The 25,769-nt window shown below is 36.7% G+C and overlaps 2 protein-coding genes across 3 annotated transcripts; one reads left to right on the forward strand and one right to left on the reverse strand.

Annotated features, from left to right (window-relative positions):
• The first annotated feature begins 10,536 nt into the window (after positions 1-10,536).
• Positions 10,537-12,470, forward strand: lhfpl5b (LHFPL tetraspan subfamily member 5b). Its single transcript, XM_059522802.1, has 3 exons — positions 10,537-10,954; positions 11,408-11,644; positions 11,926-12,470. Exons 1-3 carry the CDS (start codon positions 10,537-10,539, stop codon positions 11,934-11,936), a joined length of 666 nt encoding a protein of 221 aa, XP_059378785.1. The 3' UTR covers positions 11,937-12,470.
• LOC132114599 (SRSF protein kinase 1-like) lies at positions 12,249-25,490 on the reverse strand. Of its 2 annotated transcripts, XM_059522796.1 has the most exons (16): positions 25,412-25,490; positions 24,643-24,697; positions 23,363-23,493; positions 22,737-22,845; positions 22,547-22,634; positions 22,338-22,425; positions 21,945-22,051; positions 21,059-21,224; positions 20,840-20,865; positions 20,058-20,274; positions 19,595-19,942; positions 19,220-19,320; positions 18,702-18,809; positions 18,494-18,563; positions 15,417-15,509; positions 12,249-13,384 (listed from the first exon to the last, which is right to left on the reverse strand). In XM_059522796.1, exons 1-16 carry the CDS (start codon positions 25,422-25,424, stop codon positions 13,200-13,202), a joined length of 1,905 nt encoding a protein of 634 aa, XP_059378779.1. In that variant the 5' UTR covers positions 25,425-25,490; the 3' UTR covers positions 12,249-13,199. The 2 variants fall into 2 exon arrangements, with proteins under 2 accessions (XP_059378779.1, XP_059378780.1); XM_059522797.1 differs by lacking the exons at positions 12,249-13,384; positions 15,417-15,509 and adding an exon at positions 15,543-16,077.
• Between the last annotated feature and the right edge of the window lie 279 nt (positions 25,491-25,769).

A 25,769-nucleotide genomic window follows, 5' to 3' on the forward strand; every position in this document is an offset into this window, starting at 1 on the left:
AACATTTGAACTTGTCTTATGTCAACAGCATTCATGGCCTGATATGCTAATGACTGACATTCACTGCAGTTCACCAGGGTAAGACGATGAAGCTAGCTGATCGCTTTTAAAGCACAATATTCATTGGAAGCATGTGAAACAGCTTAATCCCATATTCCTAATTAATTCCTTAACTCCAAACAAACTAACTAACCCTCAGTTATTGTGTCATGTTACACAATTACTATGACTGCCTACCTATGAATTACAAATGCAATGTTTTTTTGTTTTTGTTTTTTGTCATTACTTGCAGTGCATCATTCATCAATCAGACAGGTTTGGTTTCTAGGTTTGGTTGATAACAAAGATTGGAGGAGAAAAACTAAATAAATAAATAAATCTGTGTGTGTGTGTGTGTGTGTGTGTGTGTGTGTGTGTGTGTGTGTGTGTGTGTGTGTGTGTGTGTGTGCTGTAATTGAAAAATTAATCATTCCAAATTAAACATTCAGATTAGTGTACATTAGTGGTTGTGGTGTGACCTGATCAAAGAGAAAAAATGGTTTTAGGTGTTATGCATCCACAGTCCCAGTAGTGCAAAGGGCAGCAGTAAAGCAGGTGAACAGCATATATGATAATGAATATTTACTTTAATGATAGCAGTGCCCTGCACTGCCCGGACAAAGCCCTCCACTTAATACCCATCAGCAATTATGTTAAATTGCTCTATTCTCAAAACCAGCAGCTGTCCATAAACAGGGTGGGCTTCTGTTTCCAAAAGACCTTCTGTAGAGGTAAGGGAAGTCCAGGCACCAAGCCCAAACTCAAAAAAAGCCATTAGCACACTCAAAAGAGTTACAAATGCCATGAAAGAAATTGACACTAATGGATAGCCAAAGAGCAGCAAACCATTTCCTATTAAATTCTCCCATTATCTTTGTTAAGCCAGGAATAAAGAAATAGAGGCAAACAAAAGAATGAAATTATCACTGATGTGTTCTTAATTACTTTTCCTCATAATTGTGACTAATTACTCTGGACATAGCCTCAGCCTCCCTTCCAAAACTTGAATGAATGAATGAATGAATGAATGAAAGAATAAATAATATTATTTCAGCAAGACTTTAAGACCTTTTTATGACCAAGTTTTTTTTTAAGGTAAATTTAAATTAACAAAATATGTCAATATGTTCAATAAATGTCTTGGGAGCAGGGATTCATTGTCTAGAGACAATGCGTTGCATTAGTAACACTTCAACACTTTTTTTAGCTCTGCTCCTAGACACTACAATATGGAAATAATCGGCTCACAAAAAGCAACTTAAACCAAAGGAAAAACTTGTTTTTACAGTACATTTCACTGACAGATAATTGTTCTAGTTTTTGGTCGATTTTTAAGCTGCATTTACACGTGATTCAAATGTTTAAGAATTTAATGCTGTTTACATATTTTTATTAAAAAAACAAAAATACTGAGGAAGATCTTTTTCAATGCATGCAACATTTAATGCCATGACATGAATTTAATTTACTTGCTCTAATTTAAGACTTTTAATGACCTTATCCCATTTTAAGATCCCCTGAAAATATAACTGGAAAATATCTCCAGTACTATAATGAAATATGAATGATATACTCGTTATTTGCAACAAAAATAATAATAATAAATAAATAAATAAAAACTGGGTCAGAAAAAATATTGCTTATGAATAGGCATCTACCAGCACGGGATAACTAAGTCATGCTAACCAGCCAAACCTTGACTCCTTGATCCCTCCAACCAACTTTGTCATCTTGAAATCCAACAGAGCAAAGAGCTCTGAATTTCCTGGTGTGAGTTTGATGAAGAGAGTCATGCAAGTGCACTCACTTCCTTGCAAGGTGAGAGAAAACTGTTCAGCGCTGGGCACGGCTTTGAGCTATTACACAACTGTGAGCTGCAGCAGAGGTCAGAGGTTAGAACTGATTATGAGAGGCTACAGACCATTGGTCTGAGTGAGGAATAAATTCCTTTGAAAAAACAATCACAGAAGTCCTTGATTTGATCAAGAGCAAGATGACCTGTTGTTGGTTGTGTCTTTACAAAATACGTTTGTTTTACATCAACAGTAGAGATGCTGTTCATAAAGTAAATTCTTCAAAAAGTATAGCACGTCCAGATTATATTCTACAACACTTTCATATATAGAATGTTCTTTTTTAACGGTCGCAAAGTAATGACTTATTCAAACAAAGTACCTCCTTAGAGAGTATGTGATTTCGGATGCGGCCATGATCTTAAAATAACCATAATGGTTAAGAAAAGCGAAGGCACTTCTGAGAAAGGTCAGTCATCATTTGTTAGCAAATGCCATCTGGTTTGATATTTTGCGAAACTAGCGCAATGACATTCATACATTTTTATGTGTATCTTAAGTGTCTAAACACTTTTTTGCAGACAAAGTATATTCACTGGGGAGACTGAATATCTCCAGACTTCACTGAACAGACAGAAAGTGCTCAAACTGATATAATAAAATGACACTGGCTGTACAATCACATTAAAGTAAGGAAACCAAAGATACGCCATAAGAGCACATTTCATAATGTACAGATGTACACAGGTAAGTTTTATGTGAAGTAAGCAATGGACAATCTCAAATTTACTGCTGAAAACTAATTATGTTTAACATTTGTGTCAAATATGGCATATTATTAGAGTCCCAATCAAAAACCAATAAAATGAAAACTGAAAAATGGTTGCAATGAAGATTAAAGCTGGTCTTAAAATCAATAATAGTCACTTTTTTTCCCTTTCCTTTTTTTTTTTTATTAATTAATTTAATTTGCATTTTTGCTGTTACTGTGCTAGGTTACATTATAGCCTACTCCAACATAAGATTAACAGTCCTCAGTAGTGCTTTTGCTAAAGATTCACATGCCTTCTGTGGTGGCAGTTTGCTAATCAATGTGCAAACAGGCTATAGGTTAATACCATTATTTTCTGAGATGACAACTAGATGACACTTGCCAGATTAAACATGTAACAAAATAGGGTCACAACAATGTAGCATACTGCTAAGTAGTCTACATTTCAAACTGTGCAGTATATACAGTACTATTCCATTCCCATTCCAAAAGGCATTATTTCGTGGAGGAATAAACTTGGAAATGCTATAGGTCTGTTTCATTTAGTAATCATTAGATGAGATAATTTAGTTAAAGCGATTCATTTTGAGTAAAATGTTAGTGAAGTTTTTTTTAAATAACATAAATGTTGCACATATGAATAAAAAATTAATTAAAACGAATGGGTTTTCTTGCTGCTTCTGTGCACATTAATTCCCACTGAAACCCAAAGAAGGAGAACCAGGGCTTTGGTTATAAGGCTTAAAATTTTGATTTAGTCCTAGTAGTCTACCACTTTTTATTAGATGTAAGCTACCATTAAACCATAAATGTAATAAAAAAGAGATCAGATCTTAACTAGCATATATATTTAAATTATTGGAAAATCTCTCCAAATCGAGGGGTTTTTGTGACTCGCTTTATACATTCAACTATGTTCACTATGCATAAAAAAATGAGTAAATAAGAGAATTTCAGCACCATATATTTCATATTCACTGTGTGTGTGTGTGTGTGTGTGTGTGTGTGCGTGCGTGCGTGCGTGCGTGCGTGCGTGTGTGTGTGTGTGTGTTTGAAGACAAACTGAAGAGTGCAGAGGAGCGGCTACAAAGTAAACAAGATCAATCATGTTGTATATGCAAAAAGACAAAGCAGGGATCATATTTATCAAATACCTTTAAAGCACACTACTGTTTCTGAGTAATATATTCCATCCATTACTTCACATATCAGGTTTGGCCAATAAAAGACATAAAATAAGTCAATGGACTATTTTGATAAAAGTGCAAAAGCACATGCTGACCAGACAGCCTCATTTAATTCTCTGCTGGTGTTTTTTGCCGATGCTCTGCGCTTAGGAAAAACTTATCTGTCATATTTACTGCCGCTGTGTAATTTTATTTATAAGGCATACTACAGTCTGAGTTCTGATGGGAGGCAGCCATCTGGTGGTGAAGCTCCTCACTGCATACTAAAAAACAGCACTTGATAAATAATACAAAAAGCAGCCTACTACATGCACATACTGTAAGTGTGTTCAGCATTGACAGAGGTTTCCTTTAAAGCCCCAGTGTAATGGCTTGACCTGTGCTGTGCCGTTTTCTTATTGAACAAGATACATTTGTGGTGGGACAAATTAAAAGGCTAATTTCTTTTTATTTTATTTATTTATTTTACCAAGCATCCATTAGATAAGTCACAACCACAAACCTTTATTTGATTGCTATATGCCTATGACTGACCTACAGAGCACAATTCGCATTTATTATTGGTTTGTAGAATGTAGAATTAGATGAGTACAAGGTTTGTGGTTAACATTACATTTTATTTTACGATATGAATTAAACACCGTCATAAGTTAATTTTGACGTGTGTGTCTGTCTGTGTGTGTGTGTGTGTGTGTGTGTGTGTGTGTGTGTGTGTGTGTGTGTGTGTGTGTGTGTGTGTGTGTGTGTGTGTGTGTGTGTGTGTGTGTGTGTGTGTGTGTGTGTGTGTGTGTGTGTTTAAGAAGCTGTGATTTGCTACAACAGCTACCACAGTGAGGGTTAATGCTTGCTGATTCAGGCAGCCATTCTAGTTGAGCAACTTATTAGCAATGTTAGTTTTACATTTGAGGTATGACTCTGTATAATTTATGCTGCAGAACAAAATGTGAATTCCTAAAAGCTACAAAATTTAAATTCTGAGTTCTTTAAATTGTGTATATATATATATATATATATATATATATATATATAAACATAAACAGAATACATTTAGAGGATATACATTTATAAGATATATTTGAAACATTATACCAAAGAGAATGAAAATTGTGAGACCAAAATTTAATTATTTTGAATTACTAATATCTAATAGCCTAATGATGTATTGTTGGAATTAATGTTAAAGGGGTCATGAACTGCCTTTTTAATTATTTTGTACTGTTCTCTGAGGTCCACTTACAAACTTTTCCAGATTTTTACCCCAGACAGCAAGCAGTTTCGGCCCAGATCTGGCACACATTTGGCCCACATTTGGCCCACATGGATTTCACGCGGGCCAGATGTGGGCCAGTTACATTTACATTTATTCATTTAGATGATGCTTTTCTCCAAAGCGACTTGTTTTGACACCCTCATCAGTTGTGTATGTTTGATAGCTATATATAACACACAAAGCAATATTGATCACGTAATAAAAATAGTTACTCACACTTGTGTGGTTGGTGCCTCCGAAGGAAGGTATGCAAAGACTGTTTGTCCACAACTTGGCACTGCACAGCGTCTTGTTATCTTCTGAGCATCTTTTTCGTATGGTTTATGTCTAAACCTTCATTCTTTTCTCTCATTATTTACACTACATGCGCGAATCAGTGGGTGGGGCTAAACAGGCAGTGAGGTAGAAGCAGGCGTTGATCATCTAATGAGAAAGTTTAGAGTTCTAAAAATTACAGGATGTTCTTATAGTACGATTACCATTGTACGATTGACTTATATGTCAAAAGATCTAGGGAATTTTTATTTCTCGGTTCATGACCCCTTTAATATAAAATGTAAATCTAAAAAGTATAACCTTTTGTGTGACTTATACACAGCTCTACATGTACTTGCATTCAAGTTTATCATCATAACCCACCTTTTTCTGCATTTCTTTGTGCTTTGAGATGATCCAGCACATGTTCCTTCTCTCCACTAAAAGTCTGATGTTTCTCAGTAGCAGAAAGGCAACAGAACCCTGTCAATATTCAAAGATGTGTCACATTCTGGTGGAAACCCAAGTCAGAAATGGCATGTGGCTTGTATTAGCCAGGCCAGTGGTCTTTTTCAAACAAACATGAAATACAGAAAGGATATTTTAAAGATCTCATCACTGAGCATTAACAGACACACTTTGCAATGTATACGTTACAGGGGTTTGTAATATAAGTTCACAATTTGTCAAGAAATGATGCTGTAAAATGTAGCTTGTGCATTGTGAAAGGTATTGTTGCATAATTGAGGAAAGGCTTAAGTCAAGTCAAAACCAAATCTTTATTTATATATTGCTTTTAACAACACAGATTGTGTCAAAGCAACTGAACAGCATTAAATATGAAAATAGTGTGTCAATAATGCAAAAAGTCAGTTCATTATTGAATTCAATGATGTCATCAAGTCGACGATATCACTGGAAATTAAGTGTCCCCAACTAAGCAAGCCATAGGTGACAGCGGCAAGGAACTCGGTGACAAAATGGAGAAAAAACCTAGGGAGAAACCAGGCTCAGGATAACAAGCTCTTCAAAACATTTATAGCTGTAAATTTATCATAAGATCTCTTCACGCACTATCAAATCTATCGCAGTTGAACAAATGTTGCATTGCGGTTGCAGCATTGTGTGATGTTCAAGGGTTCTGTTTACATATCAGGCTCGCAATGCCTTTGATATCTTTGTAATTCTTGACCTACAAAGCAAAGGCTTCACATCACACCCGAGAGGATCACAAACATCAGAGTGCAGTCTTTGTTGTTGATTGTCTTGTCTGACAAATTCCCTTCTGAGCAATAAATTACTGACAGAGATACATTTATTGTTTATTTCTATCACTCATGAAACCTCATTAGCAATGATCTCTCTTGTATTATTTCTTTCTTCTTGTTCTGGTAGACATTCTTATATATATATATATATATATATATATATATATATATATATATATATATATATATATATACAGTCTTGGCCAAAAGTTTTGAGAATTACATAAATATTGGAAATTGGAAAAGTTGCTGCTTAAGTTTTTATAATAGCAATTTGCATATACTCCAGAATGTTATGAAGAATGATCAGATGAATTGCATAGTCCTTCTTTGCCATGAAAATTAACTTAATCCCAAAAAAAACTTTCCACTGCATTTCATTGCTGTCATTAAAGGACCTGCTGAGATCATTTCAGTAATCGTCTTGTTAACTCAGGTGAGAATGTTGACGAGCACAAGGCTGGAGATCATTATGTCAGGCTGATTGGGTTAGAATGGCAGACTTGACATGTTAAAAGGAGGGTGATGCTTGAAATCATCGTTCTTCCATTGTTAACCATGGTGACCTGCAAAGAAACGCGTGCAGCCATCATTGCGTTGCATAAAAATGGCTTCACAGGCAAGGATATTGTGGATTGCACCTAAATCAACAATTTATAGGATCATCAAGAACTTCAAGGAAAGAGGTTCAATTCTTGTAAAGAAGGCTTCGGGGCGTCCAAGAAAGTCCAGCAAGCGCCAGGATCGTCTTCTAAAGAGGATTCAGCTGTGGGATCAGAGTGCCACCAGTGCAGAGCTTGCTCAGAAATGGCAGCAGGCAGGTGTGAGCGCATCTGCACCCACAGTGAGGCCAAGACTTTTGGAAGATTGCCTGCTGTCAAGAAGGGCAGCAAAGAAGCCACTTCTCTCCAAAAAAAACATCAGGGACAAATTGATCTTCTGCAGAAAGTATAGTGAATGGACTGCTGAGGACTGGGGCAAAGTCATATTCTCATATGAAGCCCCTTTCCGATTGTTTGGGTCATCTGGAAAAAGGCTTGTCCGGAGAAGAAAAGGTGAGCGCTACCATCAGTCCTGTGTCATGCCAACAGTAAAGCATCCTGACACCATTCATGTGTGGGGTTGCTTCTCATCCAAGGGAGTGGGCTCACTCACAATTCTGCCCAAAAACACAGCCATGAATAAAGAATGGTACCAAAACACCCTCCAACAGCAACTTCTTCCAACAATCCAACAACAGTTTGGTGAAGAACAATGCATTTTCCAGCACGATGGAGCACCTCCACTGACAAACTCACCACTGACAAACTCCAAGAAGTGATTATGAAAGAATGGGTTGCTATCAGTCAGGATTTGGCCCAGAAGTTGATTGAGAGCATGCCCAGTCGAACTGCAGAGGTCCTGAAAAAGAAGGGCCAACACTGCAAATACTGACTCTGCATAAATGTCATGTAATTGTCGATAAAAGCCTTTGAAACGTATGAAGTGCTTGTAATTATATTTCAGTACATCACAGAAACAACTGAAACAAAGATATAAATGCAGTTTAGCCGCAAACTTTTTGAAAATTAATATTTATGTAATTCTCAAAACTTTTGGCCACGACTGTATATATATATATACATACACACACATACATACATATATATCACTCAAGCCTCGATGACAGTGTAGACGAGGATGTGAGACCTGATATCAAGTGAGCACAATATCATAAAAACACAGACACAGCCTAGTAGTTAGGCTACAGTATATCAGCATATAGTATTATGATCTCACAACGCTGCATACGAGCAAACATTACTGTACATCTATATATAAATATATATTAGGACTGCAAGCAGAGATATCCATAAAAAAAAACCTTAAACTTATGTTTACACGTCAAAGTTCCCCTCACTGAACAAACTGTTCCTGCATTTTATATATATACAGGTCCTTCTCAAAAAATTAGCATATTGTGATAAAGTTCATTATTTTCCATAATGTAATGATAAAAAATTAAACTTTCATATATTTTAGATTCATTGCACACCAACTGAAATATTTCAGGTCTTTTATTGTTTTAATACTGATGATTTTGGCATACAGCTCATGAAAACCCAAAATGCCTGTCTCAAAAAATTAGCATATTTCATCCGACCAATAAAAGAAAAGTGTTTTTAATACAAAAAAAGTCAACCTTCAAATAATTATGTTCAGTTATGCACTCAATACTTGGTCGGGAATCCTTTTGCAGAAATGACTGCTTCAATGCGGCGTGGCATGGAGGCAATCAGCCTGTGGCACTGCTGAGGTGTTATGGAGGCCCAGGATGCTTCGATAGCGGCCTTAAGCTCATTCAGAGTGTTGGGTCTTGCGTCTCTCAACTTTCTCTTCACAATATCCCACAGATTCTCTATGGGGTTCAGGTCAGGAGAGTTGGCAGGCCAATTGAGCACAGTAATACCATGGTCAGTAAACCATTTACCAGTGGTTTTGGCACTGTGAGCAGGTGCCAGGTCGTGCTGAAAAACGAAATCTTCATCTCCATAAAGTTTTTCAGCAGATGGAAGCATGAAGTGCTCCAAAATCTCCTGATAGCTAGCTGCATTGGCCCTGCCCTTGATAAAACACAGTGGACCAACACCAGCAGCTGAAATGGCACCCCAAACCATCACTGACTGTGGGTACTTGACACTGGACTTCAGGCATTTTGGCATTTCCTTCTCCCCAGTCTTCCTCCAGACTCTGGCACCTTGATTTCCGAATGACATGCAAAATTTGTCCAAAAGTCCAGTGCTGCTTCTCTGTAGCCCAGGCCAGGCGCTTCTGCCGCTGTTTCTGGTTCAAAAGTGGCTTGACCCGGGGAATGCGGCACCTGTAGCCCATTTCCTGCACACGCCTGTGCACGGTGGCTCTGGATGTTTCTACTCCAGACTCAGTCCACTGCTTCCGCAGGTCCCCCAAGGTCTGGAATCGGTCCTTCTCCACAATCTTCCTCAGGGTCCGGTCACCTCTTCTCGTTGTGCAGCGTTTTTTGCCACACTTTTTCCTTCCCACAGACTTCCGACTGAGGTGCCTTGATACAGCACTCTGGGAACAGCCTGTTCGTTCAGAAATTTCTTTCTGTGTCTTACCCTCTTGCTTGAGGGTGTCAATGATGGCCTTCTGGACAGCAGTCTGGTCAGCAGTCTTACCCATGATTGCGGTTTTGAGTAATGAACCAGGCTGGGAGTTTTTAAAAGCCTCAGGAATCTTTTGCAGGTGTTTAGAGTTAATTAGTTGATTCAGATGATTAGGTTAATAGCTCGTTTAGAGAACCTTTTCATGATATGCTAATTTTTTGAGATAGGAATTTTGGGTTTTCATTAGCTGTATGCCAAAATCATCAGTATTAAAACAATAAAAGACCTGAAATTTTTCTGTTGGTGTGCAATGAATCTAAAATATATGAAAGTTTAATTTTTATCATTACATTATGGAAAATAATGAACTTTATCACAATATGCTAATTTTTTGAGAAGGACCTGTATATATAAAAAAATAATCTGCTGTGTTACATAGATTTGGTAAGAGGGGTTTACTACAGCTTTTTACAAATATATAGAGTTTGTGTTGTTCCTACAACACAATAGCTGTTATTTTACTGTGAAGTACCAAACATATCTGATTACAGCATCTAACAGGTCATTGTTGCCACCTTATTCCTCATCTTAATTTACCATTAATAATTTAAAAACTGACACCTTTGTTGGCAACAATGTTGTTTCAGACACTATTCCAGTGGCGAGGATCTCCCTAGCCTTTGGACTTCTTTGACAAAAGCAGATTTAATCATTTTCTTTGAACTATAATATAAGAGCTGTCTGTAGCATTGGATTCTGAACTAGCTTTTCATTTGATCTGGTTTTTTTTTCCTTGAAAAATATCTACAGACTTCTAATCTCGCTGGATATATGTATATTTGATAATGGCGAATGAGAATATGCTTCCAGCCCAAGAGGCTGCCAAAATCTACCACACCAATTATGTGAGAAATGCCAGGGCCATCGGTGTCTTGTGGGCTGTTTTCACCATATGCTTCGCCATCATTACCGTGGTGGTCTTCATTCAGCCCTACTGGATTGGTGATAGTGTTAACACCCCGCAGGCTGGATACTTTGGGCTTTTTCACTATTGTATTGGCAACCCCATAACCTCCGAATTGGTCTGCAAAGGAAGCGTGTTTGATTTTGGTTCCATCCCCTCAGGGGCTTTCAGGACTGCTATGTTTTTTGTAGGCACCTCAATGCTCCTTATCGTAGGCACCATTGTGTGCTTGGGTCTTTTCTTCTTCTGCAACTCTGCAAGTGTGTACAAGATATGCGCATGGATGCAAACATCTTCAGGTGGGCAAAGTGTTTACTAGTTAGCCTTGTTAATAAGCAGAAATGAAAGCGGTTTAAAAAGAGGAAACTATAAAATTAACAAAATTTGAAATATTTGTATAAATATATTTACTAAGTGTAGACACCTGAATAAGGTTAGACATTTATGTGTGTACTTATTTGCTATTAATCACGAGGCTGTGAGGGATGGTTGCACTGTCTTAAAGGGAAAGGTCTTTTCTATCTTGAAAAATATTTGAAGGCTAATCAGTATCTGTGCATTCCATGACAGCATCCGTCTGTAGTAAACCTGCAGCTGTCCGTCAACATTTAAAAGCATCATCAACTGTGCGTCTATCACTCACAAAGTGTTAGTTAAAAATGCAATATTGCCTCAACCCTAAATAAATGGATATTTTAGGCCTTTAAAGGGAAAAGTTATAGAAAATTTAACCTTTGCATTTGATGTTGTAGCTGTGTTGATGGTGATGGGTTGTATGATTTATCCGGACGGCTGGGATGCTCCGGAGGTAAAGCGGATGTGTGGTGAGAGGACAGACAAGTACACGCTGGGGAACTGCACCATTCGCTGGGCTTATATTTTAGGCATTATCAGCATCCTGGACTCAGCATTACTGGCACTGCTTGCTTTCACTCTGGGCAACCGGCAAGACAATCTGCTGCCAGATGACTTCGAGGTGGAGGGTAATGGTAAGAAAAGTATTGGAATGATTTTGATAATAATTAAAATGTATTCACAACTCATAATTTAGTGCAGAACATTAAGTTACACTGGCTATGAACTGGACAGAATGTGCTGATGAATTGATTAATGTATCATAAGATTAATAATATAATAATTATCCATAAATCATGTCAAGTTTCTATCCTGCTAAATAATTCATGATATATTTTTTCTATATTTAGGTTGCAGTTACTTAAAGAATTTTTAAATGCACAATTTTAGTGTTGTTGTCTCCTTTTGTTTATAGATAAAGCCTGAATCCAAAAGATCTGAACTGCAGTGGACATGGAACTGGACATTCATAGTAAAGATTTTTTTTTTTTTAAATTGCATCCCAGATTGACAAACCCAGTTTTACTGTACTAAATAGCTATTGAAACAATCAATTTTTTTTGCACATACTTAGCAATACAACATCTTGTTTTAATCTTTACTTTTATCTTTCCAAAAGATCAGTGTGTATTACAATGAAAAGTACCCTGCCTTTTCACCTCCAATTTATATCATTTCAAGGTTGTTGTTGTTTTGTTTTTTGTTTTTAAATAAAAGCAAATCAAACAAACAGGTGCATCCATCTTCCAAATGCTTTATTAAAACACTTCTATCCAGCTAAATAATCTTAGCTTAGATGCAATAGTAGGATTTCTTTTAAAAACTGTACATGGCTGTAATATACAGATCAAGGCAAACTCTTTGGTACACATATATACAGACACACACGCATGCACATGCGCGCACACATAAATCATACATACAACACACACTCTGACAATAAAGGTTTTTTTTTTTTTTTTTTTCTCAAATTTCACTTTTGGTGGCCCTTGACAGTTACTTTATGTGGAAGCATCATGTGTACACAAAATGTACTGACCATGAGTGAGAAGATTTCAGCTCTTTAAAATCGAATCTGGGGCAGACAAGATCAAAACCAACTGAATTAATAAACAGCTGAGAGAGGTGTGGCGAATCTTGACGCAGAACAGAAACAATCTTAATTTATACTCTACAGTCATAAAGGTAAACCAAACAATTCTCTTTTATAAACCACCATTACTTTTCCACTCAGAAGACTACAAGTAACAAAATGATCTCGTGCATTGCACTGAAGCCTGCCTGAGTGGTCGGTACTCAGGAGGACTGGACTGTAGCTCATATTAGTGATGAAAAAAAAACTGATCGCCCATCGCAATTTTATATGACCTCAGAAAATATCTCAGATACCTAAACAGGTGCCTTCTAAGTCTACATTTCATCCTTTGCCAAAATAAGAGGGACGGCAGTGGGCTTAAGGCTGGAGTAACCCTCACAAAAAAACCTCTCAACTCTAAGAAAAAAAAAAAAGAAACCTGCCAAAACAAAAAAAGGAAGGTTTACTATTCCTCTGATGAACCAAGCAAATGAAATCACTCAAATTAACAGAAGAAAAATGACTATGCTGATATGCTCTATAAACTGGAAAGTGATCTGTTGCAGTCTCTTGAGTTCAGGGCCTGAAGTATGTGCAGTGACAGCACGAGGACACTAAAGGGCAAGCCAAGGGTGTCGCAGACAGTCAGCAGCAGTGGCTCTTTTCTCTGGCAGCAGCTCCAGCATTGGAAGCAGGAAATCAGTGAAGATCTCGGCCTCCTCCCGAGACCACTCGTATTTATCCATCAGAACTTGCAGCAAACCCCACGGCTTCAGTTTAGTGATGTGCTTCAGGTCACCTACAGAAGACACACACTTAGAGACCAGGCTTCTCATTCCATGCAGTACGCTAGTACTGTTTTTTTTTTTTTTTTGCAATATTCTGGTAGGGTTGCTCCAATTTTTTGCAGATGATACCGAGTACCAATTTCTAACCATGGTGATCGGCCGATACAGATCAGGGACAGAAATACCACAGAAACTGAATAATCTATTTAACTCTAAAATAACAATGGTTAGAGTCTTCAATGTATTAATAAACAATGACATACAGCAGCAGGTTTATTTAGGTCGCTGTCTTTGAGACCTCATGCACGACTCTAACTGTTAAAACAAGTTGTTTCTCAATTGTTTACATTCACTTAATAGCCTATCGACTGACAGAGTTTTCTATAAATCGACTTTTTAACATGAATACTCAAGATGGTCATTTTGACAATTTTGTATGTATTTGGCCATTTACGCACAATAAGGCACAACACAACATCATTTTATAGGCGCACACTCTAAACTGCGGTTCTATGTAGGCGCGCTTTGGCTGTGAGCTCACAGGAAGGGGTCTCACACAGTAGTACATTGACGTTATCAAATTTTGATCATTTCATGAGATCGGCCAAGTTTAGGGAGTACGGATTAAGTCATAAAATGTGATTATTGGCCGATACAGTTCTCCAGGCAGATTGATTGGAGCATCCCTACACTCTTGGATTAACATTTTGCCCCACAAAACCACATAAAAATCAACATTAAACTTAATTTTTAAATAATAATGTGATGCATTACAGAGTGAAAGGGTATAAAAAAAAATTTCAAATTTGAACATTTTAAATTTGAATATAAAGACAGTTTTTTGGGATAATGTACACTGGTAAATTGTGGACAGAAATGTCCAATAAATTCTAAATTCTGATTTCATGTTAACTGAAAAAAAAAAAAAGTCCATATCCAAAACATCCATCCTTGAGGCTTTGCTTTGAAATGATTAGAGATACACTGCCATTCAAAGTTTGGGGTCAGTATTTTTTTTTTAAGCAGTTATTTATTCAACAAACTACAATGTAGAGAATGACTGTGATTTTAATGGTAAAAAACTGACAATTCTACAGTACAAACCTGTTAAATATTTAACGGTAATTTCCTGTAAAATGTACAGGGAAAAAAGTAAACTGACATTCCCAGAATTCTCTTCGTAGCATTTCAAATTTTAGTTTTTTCTTTGAAATAACCATGTTTCTTCTTATTTTTTTCTGTTTTATTTATTAAGGGTTGTATTTTACATATAATGTTTATAAATTCATATATATTGAATATTTCAGTTAATGACACTGTGCACCTTCTATGTATCTTAATATTTAAAAGCTGCTTGTGATGGGCTTTGTTTCATCAGTGACTTTCTCATCACCGCCTGCTTTTGGTGGTTACCAGTGTATTCCAAAACAGGTACAAAACAGATTTCAGTACTTCAATAAGTTGGTATATTAACATTATATCAGTTAAATTAGGGTATTAAACTGTAAATTTAAGGTAAAACCGTTAAACCTAAAACGGTGTTACCATATTTTTTACGTTATAATTCTGGCAACCACAGCTGCGGTTTTTTTACTGTATATTTTAAAGATTTTTTTTTTTTTTTTTACAGTGTAGCATTAAATTGATCAAAAGAGGCTTTTACATTGTTTGAAAAGATTTCCATTTCAAAAGAAGTGTTGTTCTTTTGAACCTTCATGGTTTCCACAAAAATTTTAAGCAGCACAACTATTTTCAACAGATAATAAAAGTTACTTAAGTACCTTTTCCATCACAGGAATAAATAACATATTGAAACATAATACAAAAAATATATATAAATAAATCAAATATCAAATAAATGCTGCCTTGGTGAACACGAGACTTCAAAAGCATTTAAAAAAATGTTAGCAACCCCAAACATCTGAAGAACATTTGACACACAAGTTTACACAAGTTCACATTTAAGTTTACAATGCAATTTAATCATCTGAAGTGAAAGCATAATGATTAGGTATAAAAATGTATTCATAATGGCCGCATTACCTTTCTTGGAGAAAAACTCCTTGGAATATTTTCCGGTCAATATGAGTTTGCGTGGGATGGCTCCCAGCAGTTCAATGACCAAAGCAATGTGGTCTACCATCACATACAGAGAGGATCAAGGGGGTGGGGGGGGGGGGGATTGTACAACTTGATCAGACAGTGTTAATACAGTCATTCACCCATCCTGAGAGAACAGAGATGAGAAGGAAGGCAAGGAGACACAGCCTTATCCAGCACAGACGTATTTTCACATAAGAGATCCAGATGAAAGATTTTAAGAAGAACTGGACTTGTGTAATGCAGAAGTGTTTTTGATGTTATCCTGCTTCTTATAGAGTTTCAAGCTAATTCAGAATCATGCCACAATTCTGTGGCTGTGAAACTACAGTAGTTCATCTATTGTTATGACGGCCACCTCAAACTTGTAAGAAAAGCCTCTTTGTGAACAACTGGACATTTTCTAAAGAAGATTTTAGCAAAACGTGCTGTGAATGGAGCTGCTGGATCTCCTCTCTTCCCCTTCAAACCGCTCCCTCGGGGCAGGGCTCTTCCTGACTGACAGGCGTACCTTTATGGCTGAAATATTCCTGTGAAAATTTCCCACTCAGAGCATAGTGATGGGGGATATTCCCCAAAAGCTCGATAATCAGAGCAAGGTGGTCTGAGAGAGAGAGGGAAGATAGACAGTAAGAGAAAATGACCATGGAATGGGGAAAAGCAGAAAGAACCAGGACAGGATTTTAAAAAAAATAAAAAAGGACAAACTCACATGACAAAAGGCAAATGACAGAGGGCCAGAATTACAGATTACAAACTTAACAGGGAATCTTACATCAGTGTCTCCAGTCAGCATAGTAATGTTTATTACAAGGCTCTATGGAATACAATAATGAAAATTATAGGCAAGGTTCTCTATGCCAATAGGAAAATTCAATAACTACCTTCTCTTTGACATGACTTAAACTGAAAGGTTTTAGGAAAATTACATCAGTTGATTCAAGTGCAATGTGGTCTACCACAAGAGTATGTTCTAAGCAGGAGTTTAATGAATCATTACTAGTCTCTCCAGTTTGACTTCTGGGGCCCGTTCTTAGTACGTTGCTTATTACATCCGAGATCAAATGACACATCCAAGATGATATCATCGTGCTAATCATGATCCGGCTAATTGGGTTCTTCGAACACACCTGTTGTGTATGATTAGTATCGCTGGATTGAGTCATCTGAGGTAATTGCGCGTTCATGTGTTGGCTTAAAAGGGGATATGTATCGATACTCGAAACCATGATCAGCAGTGCAGCGATTGGCTGGTGGCAAGACGGCAATGTAATGACGTCATATAATTTAAAATGACACCCGACGAAAAACTTGACAAATTTCTGGACTTTTATAAGGAAACAGCCAAGCAAACAAAACTACATAAATGTTATAATAGATACATGAAACAGATAATAGATACATGTTTTTATTTTCTTAGAATTTTTTTAATGATTCCCAATTATTTCGGTTCGCAATTTATAATAGTTGTGCAGTCTTTACATTTTTATTTCAGTGTAGAAATTATCTATTCATTTCATTTTATATGTGGACATATTTGTTAGGTGACAGCATTAATGAAAGATTCTTAAGGGTCAATTTCATGTTATCTGCATCTCCTGTACTCCATCATTATAAGCCACTCTTATAATAGCAGTCATCACTCAAAATAATGCACGACTCTATTATCTGTATAGCATGTGTGTAAGACTCTAATACAATTATGAAGTAATAATTTTATGACAAATATTTCAGTGAGTAAAACTGGCTGTCTATAGTAGGCTGTTATGGACTACACAGCATTTTTATATTATTTTTAAATAATTTTTTTAATGATTATTATTTTAAATTATTGTCCCTGGATCAGTACGATACACTTGTAATAAAGTAGCGGACATATTTTGAGTATCAGTTCTGGTTGAAAAGAAGCGATCTAATCCTGTTTACATGAAATAAGCCTGCTCCCGAGCAGGTTTAAGCTTACGGACCTGTTGCTATGACAGCAGCTCCGGGATGAGCTTCGAAGAACCAAACGATCCAAGATCACGCCAAATCGTCAACAATCAAATCCAGCTAACTGAGTTAGCGACGTACGAAGAACGGGCCCCTGGTCTAACCAAATCCTGCTAAATATCTTGCATATATACAAAGTGAAAGCATCACAATGTACAATTTAAAACCAAATGCTTAACCTCTGTTGCCTTTATACTTTGAGCCCCATGAAATTATTAGCATTTGAAATCAATAGAATTATCTGAAATTTCACTTGGTAAGTATGGAGTTTCTCTTTGCCTTTGTGTATTACACCAAAAGCAACAACCCCTTAGTGGTTCAAAGCATGCTAATTCTGATCATGACTAACATAATCACCAAGGTCTTTTTAAACAGCATTTCCACTCCAGTGCAAAGATAATAAGATCACAGATGACAGCATGCCTTAGAAACGGTTAACTAAGATTGACAGATGGATACTACATTAGGTTTTACGTTTAGGTTCTTCCCACACTCAATACATTTCTAAGGCATGCAAAATACGCATCTTTCTGTCTTAGTCTATTTAGTTACAGCATCAACTAACAATAGAACACCAGGAAGAATGAAGAAACATGGGTCAAAAGGGCAAATAGTGGAGGTGGAGGAAGTGATTATGAAGAGGTTTAAAGAAGAGACAGGGTCTCCATGCATTTTAACAACAGGCTCTGATTGTTAGCAGGGAAATAACCACAGGATCACAGCTCTTGAAGCAGTGTAATATCAATTCATATTAAGACAGAAGAAAACAACAGACAATAAATAATTAAGCAGGTGTTTAAATTCTATTGCATAGTGCCTGTAGTTAGACATTAATGTGATTGTCAGTCAATTGCAGAAAATTGTCAGTCACATTATAAATTAAATGATGGTTATGTCCCTCACTGTAGACATGTACATGCATCTGTTATCCAGATTAATTATTACTGTACTTCTTTCCTCAGTAAATGTAATGGAGGGAATATTCAAAATTTTTGTAATTCAGGCAGAAGGAAGAAAATTTGCATTACCTTCATCTCTCGAGTAATCTTCACCAGAGTGGGGCTCAAACAAATAATCACCAGTGGCCAATTCAAATGCCTGAAAAGAGAGAGCAATCCAATATCAGGTCTAAACTGTTACTTAATTGATTTACCTGTTCCCCCAAGGATGCCTGTGGATTTATGTGAAAGTAAAGCTGATTAACAAACTGATGAAGGACCATGTGTAGCTTCTCACCATGCATGCTGTGCTCCATATGTCCGCAGGTGTGCTGTACCCTGATCCCAGCAGCACCTCCAGAGAGCGGTACTGTCGGGTCTGAATGTCTTCAGTAAAGTGCTTGTGCTGAAGAGCAGAGAATTCAAATAAATCATCATATTGAATACTTAAAAAAAAAAAAAGAAAACTGTCTATATTTTCTCTTAATAAATGTCCGTGCTCCATTTACCAGTCCACACTCAACCAAATAAATGTACACTACTGTTCAATAGTTTGGGGCCAATATGTTTTAATGTTTTCAAAATAAGTTTGAAAATGTAAAAAAATAAACAATTTTTTTCATACAATAACATTTAAGTTTTCATGCTCAAAGGTTGAAAAATACAGTAAAAACTGTAATATTGTGAAATATTACTATTTTAAATGACTATTTAATACAATGAAAGCATCACAATTTGTCAGAAATCATTCTAATTTGCGGTTTTTCACAAATAAATGACTATAATTTGGATTCATTGGGTTATTGAGATTCTTACCACCCAGCAGGCATTGCCAAGGTCAGCAATCTTGACCTTGATCTTGTCTGCGTTAAGTGGGTCCAGTGGATTGATCAATAAGCTTCCAGATGACAACTTATCTGAAAGAAGAGGAAAAAGCGAATAAAAAACAGTCACCTGTGGTTACTATGAACTGTCATTGTAAAATTTAAAAGCTCACAATGTACTGACATAACAATAACAGTATTGCCGATTAGGAACGACATGAGCGTGAGCAAATAATGACACTTCATTTTTTATGTGAACTACCCTTTTAATACAAACTGTTACCAGCATGTAAGAATCATGTAATTTCTATAAAAAAATAAATAAAACAAAAAGATTAAAAGAATTAAAAAGCCATAGAAAATTCACCGTTCTTTATCTTATCCTTGTTCTGTTCCCTGGCTCTGGTTCTAGTCTTCTGCTGATCTTGCTCTCCAGGTGGCATCTCTCCTTCCTCTAGATGCTCTCGGCCTGAATTGCCATTACTGTAGCCAGCCTGGTCCAGTTCAGGGGACTCTGCCCCATTACAGTACTCGTACATGCTTTGAACTGTGTCCTCTGGGCCTGTGTTTGCATTATTGTGGTCCTCCTGTAGCAGTTGGCCATGTGGCTGGTCTCCTTGATCATCCTCCTCAGGCTGTGTTTGACTGGAGTGCATACAGCCGTTACAGCGGAGCTCAAGTGAAGCATCTGAGGTTAGTCTCTCTCTGGTCTCCACTATTATGTGAGAGGTAGAGAAACAGAAATATAATGGAGATGTGTTAATGGCAGCAAAAAAAAAAACTCTAACTCTAGCACTATAAAAAAATAACTGATACAAATAGAAACTAACTTATTGTGTCCTCATTAGCAATGTCCTGCAGGGATGCCTGTCTTAGTGGGACACAGAAGGGGGATTTGGGGGATTCTGGGTCATCGTCCTCTTCCTCTTTGCCTTCAGGCCCAATCTCCATCTCCTCCAAGTCCATAATGCACTTCTCTAGGAGCTCTGCTTGACGCTTCTGCTTCTTCTTTAGCTTCTTTTTCTTGTTTTTTGACATTTTTGGTGCCTGAGGAAGAAAATTCCAGGTTATGACAAATAAAATCACACTACCATGCAAATATTGAGGTTTTTGTTTTATTTTTTTGTGAGATGTTTGTCAGATGAAACAAGACTCTCATTCTTAACAAGGCTGCATTTAATTGGATACCAAAAAAAACAAAACTTATTATTGTGAAATATTACTCCAATTTAAAAGTTTCCTTTTTTTTTTTTTCCCAAACGTAAATAATTCCTGTGATGGCAAAGCTGGATTTTCAGCAGCCTTTGTTTCAGCCTTCAGTGTCACATGATCCTTCAGAAATGAATCTAATATGCTAATTTGCTAGTCAAGAAACATTTATTACTTTTTCAGGATTCTTTCATAAACATTTAAAATGGAAATACTTTGCATCATTACAAAAGTCTTCACAATTACAGTGGCAAGATTTTAAGTTGTAAATAACCCAGAACATTCTTAAAATTGTGAACAGCAATTCAAGATTATTTTCAGGGAACTAAAGAAAGAAAGAGAATGATTGAATAGTTTTCTTTTCGACATTAAAACAATAAAAATAAATTGAAATGAAACGTACCGGTTTAGGTGCTGGGGCAGTGCTCACTGGAAGATAAAGGTCATCATAAGTCACTGTAACTCAATGATGGCTTGCAAAGTAAACCAATTTTAAGAACAGTATGCTAGAGAGAATGTGAAAACTACTACCAAGGGAAATGTTCACACAATTATTTGCAACTGGTTGAAGCTGTGTAAAAGTATGCTTCACTGTGTGTGTCTGTAAGCAGAGCTGTCGTACCTGCTGACCCAGATGGAGGGGGAGCGCCTGCTTTCTGCCACTCAGTGGCTTCTGCAGCCAACCGCCTGATATACAGCTCATCTACGCTCATGAGAATGTTCTCTGGCTTAATGTCTGTGTGGATGATTTGACACTTGGTGTGCAGGTAATCCAGACCTTGAATAACCTGAGATTTTCAAAAATGCAGAGATTCAAACAACTATAGAAAATATATATTAGCACCTTTCTAAACATCCTGGGGCAACACAAAATAATATACAACAAGGCATATAAATCACAAAACCAAAAGGTACATAATATAACACTGAATATTAACAATACAGTACTTTTACAACAATGCAACACAACATTAATATCATTGGTTATTCACAGCTCTCTGAAAAGGATGCATCTGATTGCTTCCGATTCTAAAAGAGAAACATCCCTGCAGGAAATTTTATTTTACATTTTTTTTAAAGAAGTCTCTTATGCTAATCAAGTCTGTATTTATTTGATTAAAAATAAGGTTAAAACAGTTATGTTGTCTTCAGTGTCACATGATATTCATTCTAATGTGAACAAATTCTAAGCAATATTTTTTCAGCAGGTCACTTAATGTCACTTTTGATAAATTAAACGCATCCTTGCTAAATAAAAAGTATTAAATTCTTAGACACAAACTTCTGGCAGTCCTGCACATTATCCCTTACAAACATGTCTGTTCTAGTGGTTTAAAAAAAAAAAAAAAAGACAAATTCTGATTTTTCAATAAAGCCCAAACCCTTAAGCAAGACTGTAAACCCATAATGATTCATCTGTAAACTGATCCACTGAATCCACGTCAGCACTTAATCAAACCATAATTAAATGAACACTGATCTGGTTGTGCAGTGATGTGCTGCATTACCTGTCGAATGATGCTCTTGACACAGGGCAGAGGTAAGCCTTGATAGTTGGACTTGATAATCCATTTAAGCAAGTGGTGCCCTAGAACTTCAAACACCATGCAGACATCTGAAAGTTCAAGTTTAGGTCCAACACTTTTAAAATGGAATCTGCTGTTGGTAGGAACAAATGTACAACTTCTAACTGAAAAACATAATATCAGAACAGCTTCACTCAGCAAAATCGCTACAAAGCAACAACTCTTTCAAAGTCAGCATTCACACATGCCCTTGTAAAAGAATTTGTGGTATCTTAAAATAGTACAAGACACCTGCTTGAAGACTTCTTGACCCATTTTCTCTCTCACACACACACACACACAGCTACACACAACATTCTTCACATTCAAGGATACGAGTCCCATTGGCTCCTGAGACCTTGAAGTCATCCAGTAACTGCACAACCATCTCTCTGTTTGGATCATCAGGGTCTGTATTTCTGACCTGAAAACAAAACACACCAAACAAATAAATAAAACTAAGCATCCTGGTTCAGTGATATACCAAAATATGCTTGCCTGAAGAAAAGAAGAAAAAACATATTCTCGTTTCTTTGTATACTTACAGATCTGAGTAGCTTTATTTCATCCACAGCTGTTTCAGTGTAATGCTCTGCACTCTTAACTACCTTCATTGCAACAAACCGCTTCCCTCTGCAAAGCAGAAAAAAAAGGAAGAGAAAAACTGGATCATGCATATGCGATTTTGGCACATTATAATGGGTCTCATGTTATTAACAATGAAAAAGCTCTTACTGGATGTCCCAGGCCAGCCACACAGTAGAGAAATGCCCCCATCCCAGCTTCCGGATTACGTGGTATTTGCCATTTAATAGGTCCCCTATTTTCACATGGTGATATCCGCCTGAACAAAGCAGAACCGCAATCCTTCAGCTTGTAATCAGAAAGCTCATCGATTGTCTTTAAGGGCCGGTTTGATTGTCATTTGGTTAGGGACTGATTTTGAGCAATCAATTTAAAATACATTAGAAATTAGAACTTGACCAGACTACTGACATTTTAAAATAAGTAAATAATAAAACAAAGTGAACAATTATAGCATCACAACCATTTTACATTAAATAAGAATATAAAATCACATCTGGAACATGCAGAGGATGATGACATTCCTGTATTTACAGTACCAAATATCCATTTCTTTGTAGTGTACAGTAATTATGCACTTTTAGGAAGAATTTTAGTTTCACCAACAGATACTTGCAAGAAAAAAAACAACAACAACAACAACAGTGAAACAAGGAAGCGCCTCTAGTCATGTCATTTCAGCAATTTTAAGTCTCGTCTATAGATCAAGCTGTAACTTTTGCTGTCAAGCTGTAACTTCTGCTGTCAAAAAGAAAGTATAGAGCTTTGTCTTCAACCTTTGCAGTAGTCATTAGGATCTTCTTGCTCTTCATCGTCAGAGCCCAGGATTTCCTCATCAGGCTCCTGTATCTGGGTCTCTGTAGGAGGCTGCTGCTGTTGTGATGCCCCGCGCGGAGGATGTGCTGGCCTGAGGGATGATAGCACATTTCATTTAGGTCAATGGACAAGCATTACAGCACAGTCTATATAAGGAGGTCTTCTTACAGTTTAAGCTCTCATAAAGCAGACATCTTACATTAAAAGACCCTATGATGCTAATTTTTACAAGGTATAAATATTCTGATAGTTGTTTCAGCATGTGTTTTCATTTCTGTGACATGTTTTAATCAAAGGACCTAAATAAAGACAATATTTTACTACATAAAAACACCTTTATTCAAAGAGCTCACTAAACAGCCAAACTGAACTGACCTGAATAATGCAGCTATATATAATGTTTTGTAGAATTGCTTTTTAGGTGAAACAGAAGTTCGAATTATAAGTAAAATTACTGAATCCTGATCGAACAACTTGCTGCTTTAATACAATCTGTATTGTTAAAAAAAAACAAGCATTCTTCATTCTTAAAATTAAAAAAAGTTCGACATTTTCATTGTTGGTTCCATGAAGAACTTTAAACATTTATGGAATCTATCCAGTCCAAAAAAAAAAATTCTTTACAATGAAAAAAAAAAGGTTCTTTAGATTATTAAAATGTTCTTCACATGAATATAAAAAAAAAACAAGTTTTATGCCAAAATCCCCACGTCGAACCATTATTAAGTGTAAATAAATAAACTTGACTTGTAAAAACTCTGCTGAATGAAACTTCATCTGAATCAGTCAACTGAATCTAAATCCAAGAAACACAATGTGCACACAGCCAGCGTTTTGTTTTCTACCACATAAACTCTTTCAATAAATACAATGTTGACTTCATTCTGCCAAAATATTATCAAATGAACATGGTTCAACAGTTAAGATTGAATAATCTCATTCATGACTCATTCTGTACACAAAAACAGTGGCGTCTAAACTGACACTGCATTTAACAGCCCACTCTGCAACTTCCAGGACTTAACGTATTTTTTTTTTTTTTTTTTTAAGTCTACAGACACCATTGTACACCAAATTATGGTTCCCAATATCTTTATGGCCAATAATCACATCCCAGCTAAATGTTTTACAGTGCACGATGCAATTTATATATAGGCAGTCCTTCTTAGGTGTCAAAATCCAAATGATCAGCCAGATAAATATTAGCAGGAAAAAACAAGATAATGAAGGACAAACTCACTTCTTGGTCGACTTCTTGGCTTTGGCCCTTTTCTTCCTTGCCTGAAGTGCCAGAACTGGTGTGACAAATGAGATCCAGCATATGACAATGAAACTATTAATAAAAATCACTTAAACTCAGTTGCTCAAAGACAGTCAAACATAGCCTGACCATAATACAGGGGAGACACAGACCGGTTATGGTGATCTTATTATGTAATCTTATATAATTCACATAAACAATGCACAGTTGGGTGTTTACATTGTGACAAGGAACTGAACGCTTTACACGAGTGCAGACGTGGCTCTTTAATAACATGAATCTTTTTATCTATTCTTACAGCGCCAGAAACATGGACGCAAAACGAGGCTTGGAGGAAATAAATTCCTGAAGTTTCCACGACAGCAAGGAGGAAAACAGAAGCTTTAACTCTCATCCATGATACGTGCACGCGCCTAACGTTACTCATACGATTAACGTCTATTTAAATCAAAAAGGGGATGTGGCATCGCTTAAAGTAAAGCCGATACAAACCGAATAAAACGTGCCTTTGGGGCGTAATGAAAATAAATGTATCTCACTTCAGCTGCAGACAGAGTGGCTAACGTTGCATGCTAACGCTAAAGACACCAGCTCATGTGTCCCAATATAAGGAAAAATGCGCCTTTTTGCTTTAATATTACACTACTCGTTTGAGCCCGAATGCAAGTTAGTCACTTTGCCTCATATATAATAGCTATAGCATCAAATAAGGCAAATATTATTCAGAGAAAGTCAAGAAACAGATTACCTTTTCTCTCCATGTTGGCCCCTTAGTTAGCGGCTTGGGTGGCACTGCGCATGCGCGCTCCTCGGACACGCGCATCTTGACTCTTGAACGCTCATGGTGAGAACTGTCTTTTTTTTAATTCGTCACAGTAATTTTTAAATGTATGTGATCGCGCAATTATACATCGAATTAAAAAATGTAACAGACGTAACCAGACGTGCGCATTTTAAACTAAGTTACCAAACGATGATTTCGATAAACACACAAAAGCAAAGCACAGGTAAATCCACAGGACGAAAAGTATCCTGGTAGCCATAGTTATAGCGGTTACTATGGTAAATTATGGTTACTCTCTCTAAGAGATTGGAGAAACTCTTGA

The sequence above is a fragment of the Carassius carassius genome, chromosome 34 (genome assembly GCF_963082965.1).
Source record: "Carassius carassius chromosome 34, fCarCar2.1, whole genome shotgun sequence".
Classification (NCBI taxonomy): domain Eukaryota; kingdom Metazoa; phylum Chordata; class Actinopteri; order Cypriniformes; family Cyprinidae; genus Carassius; species Carassius carassius.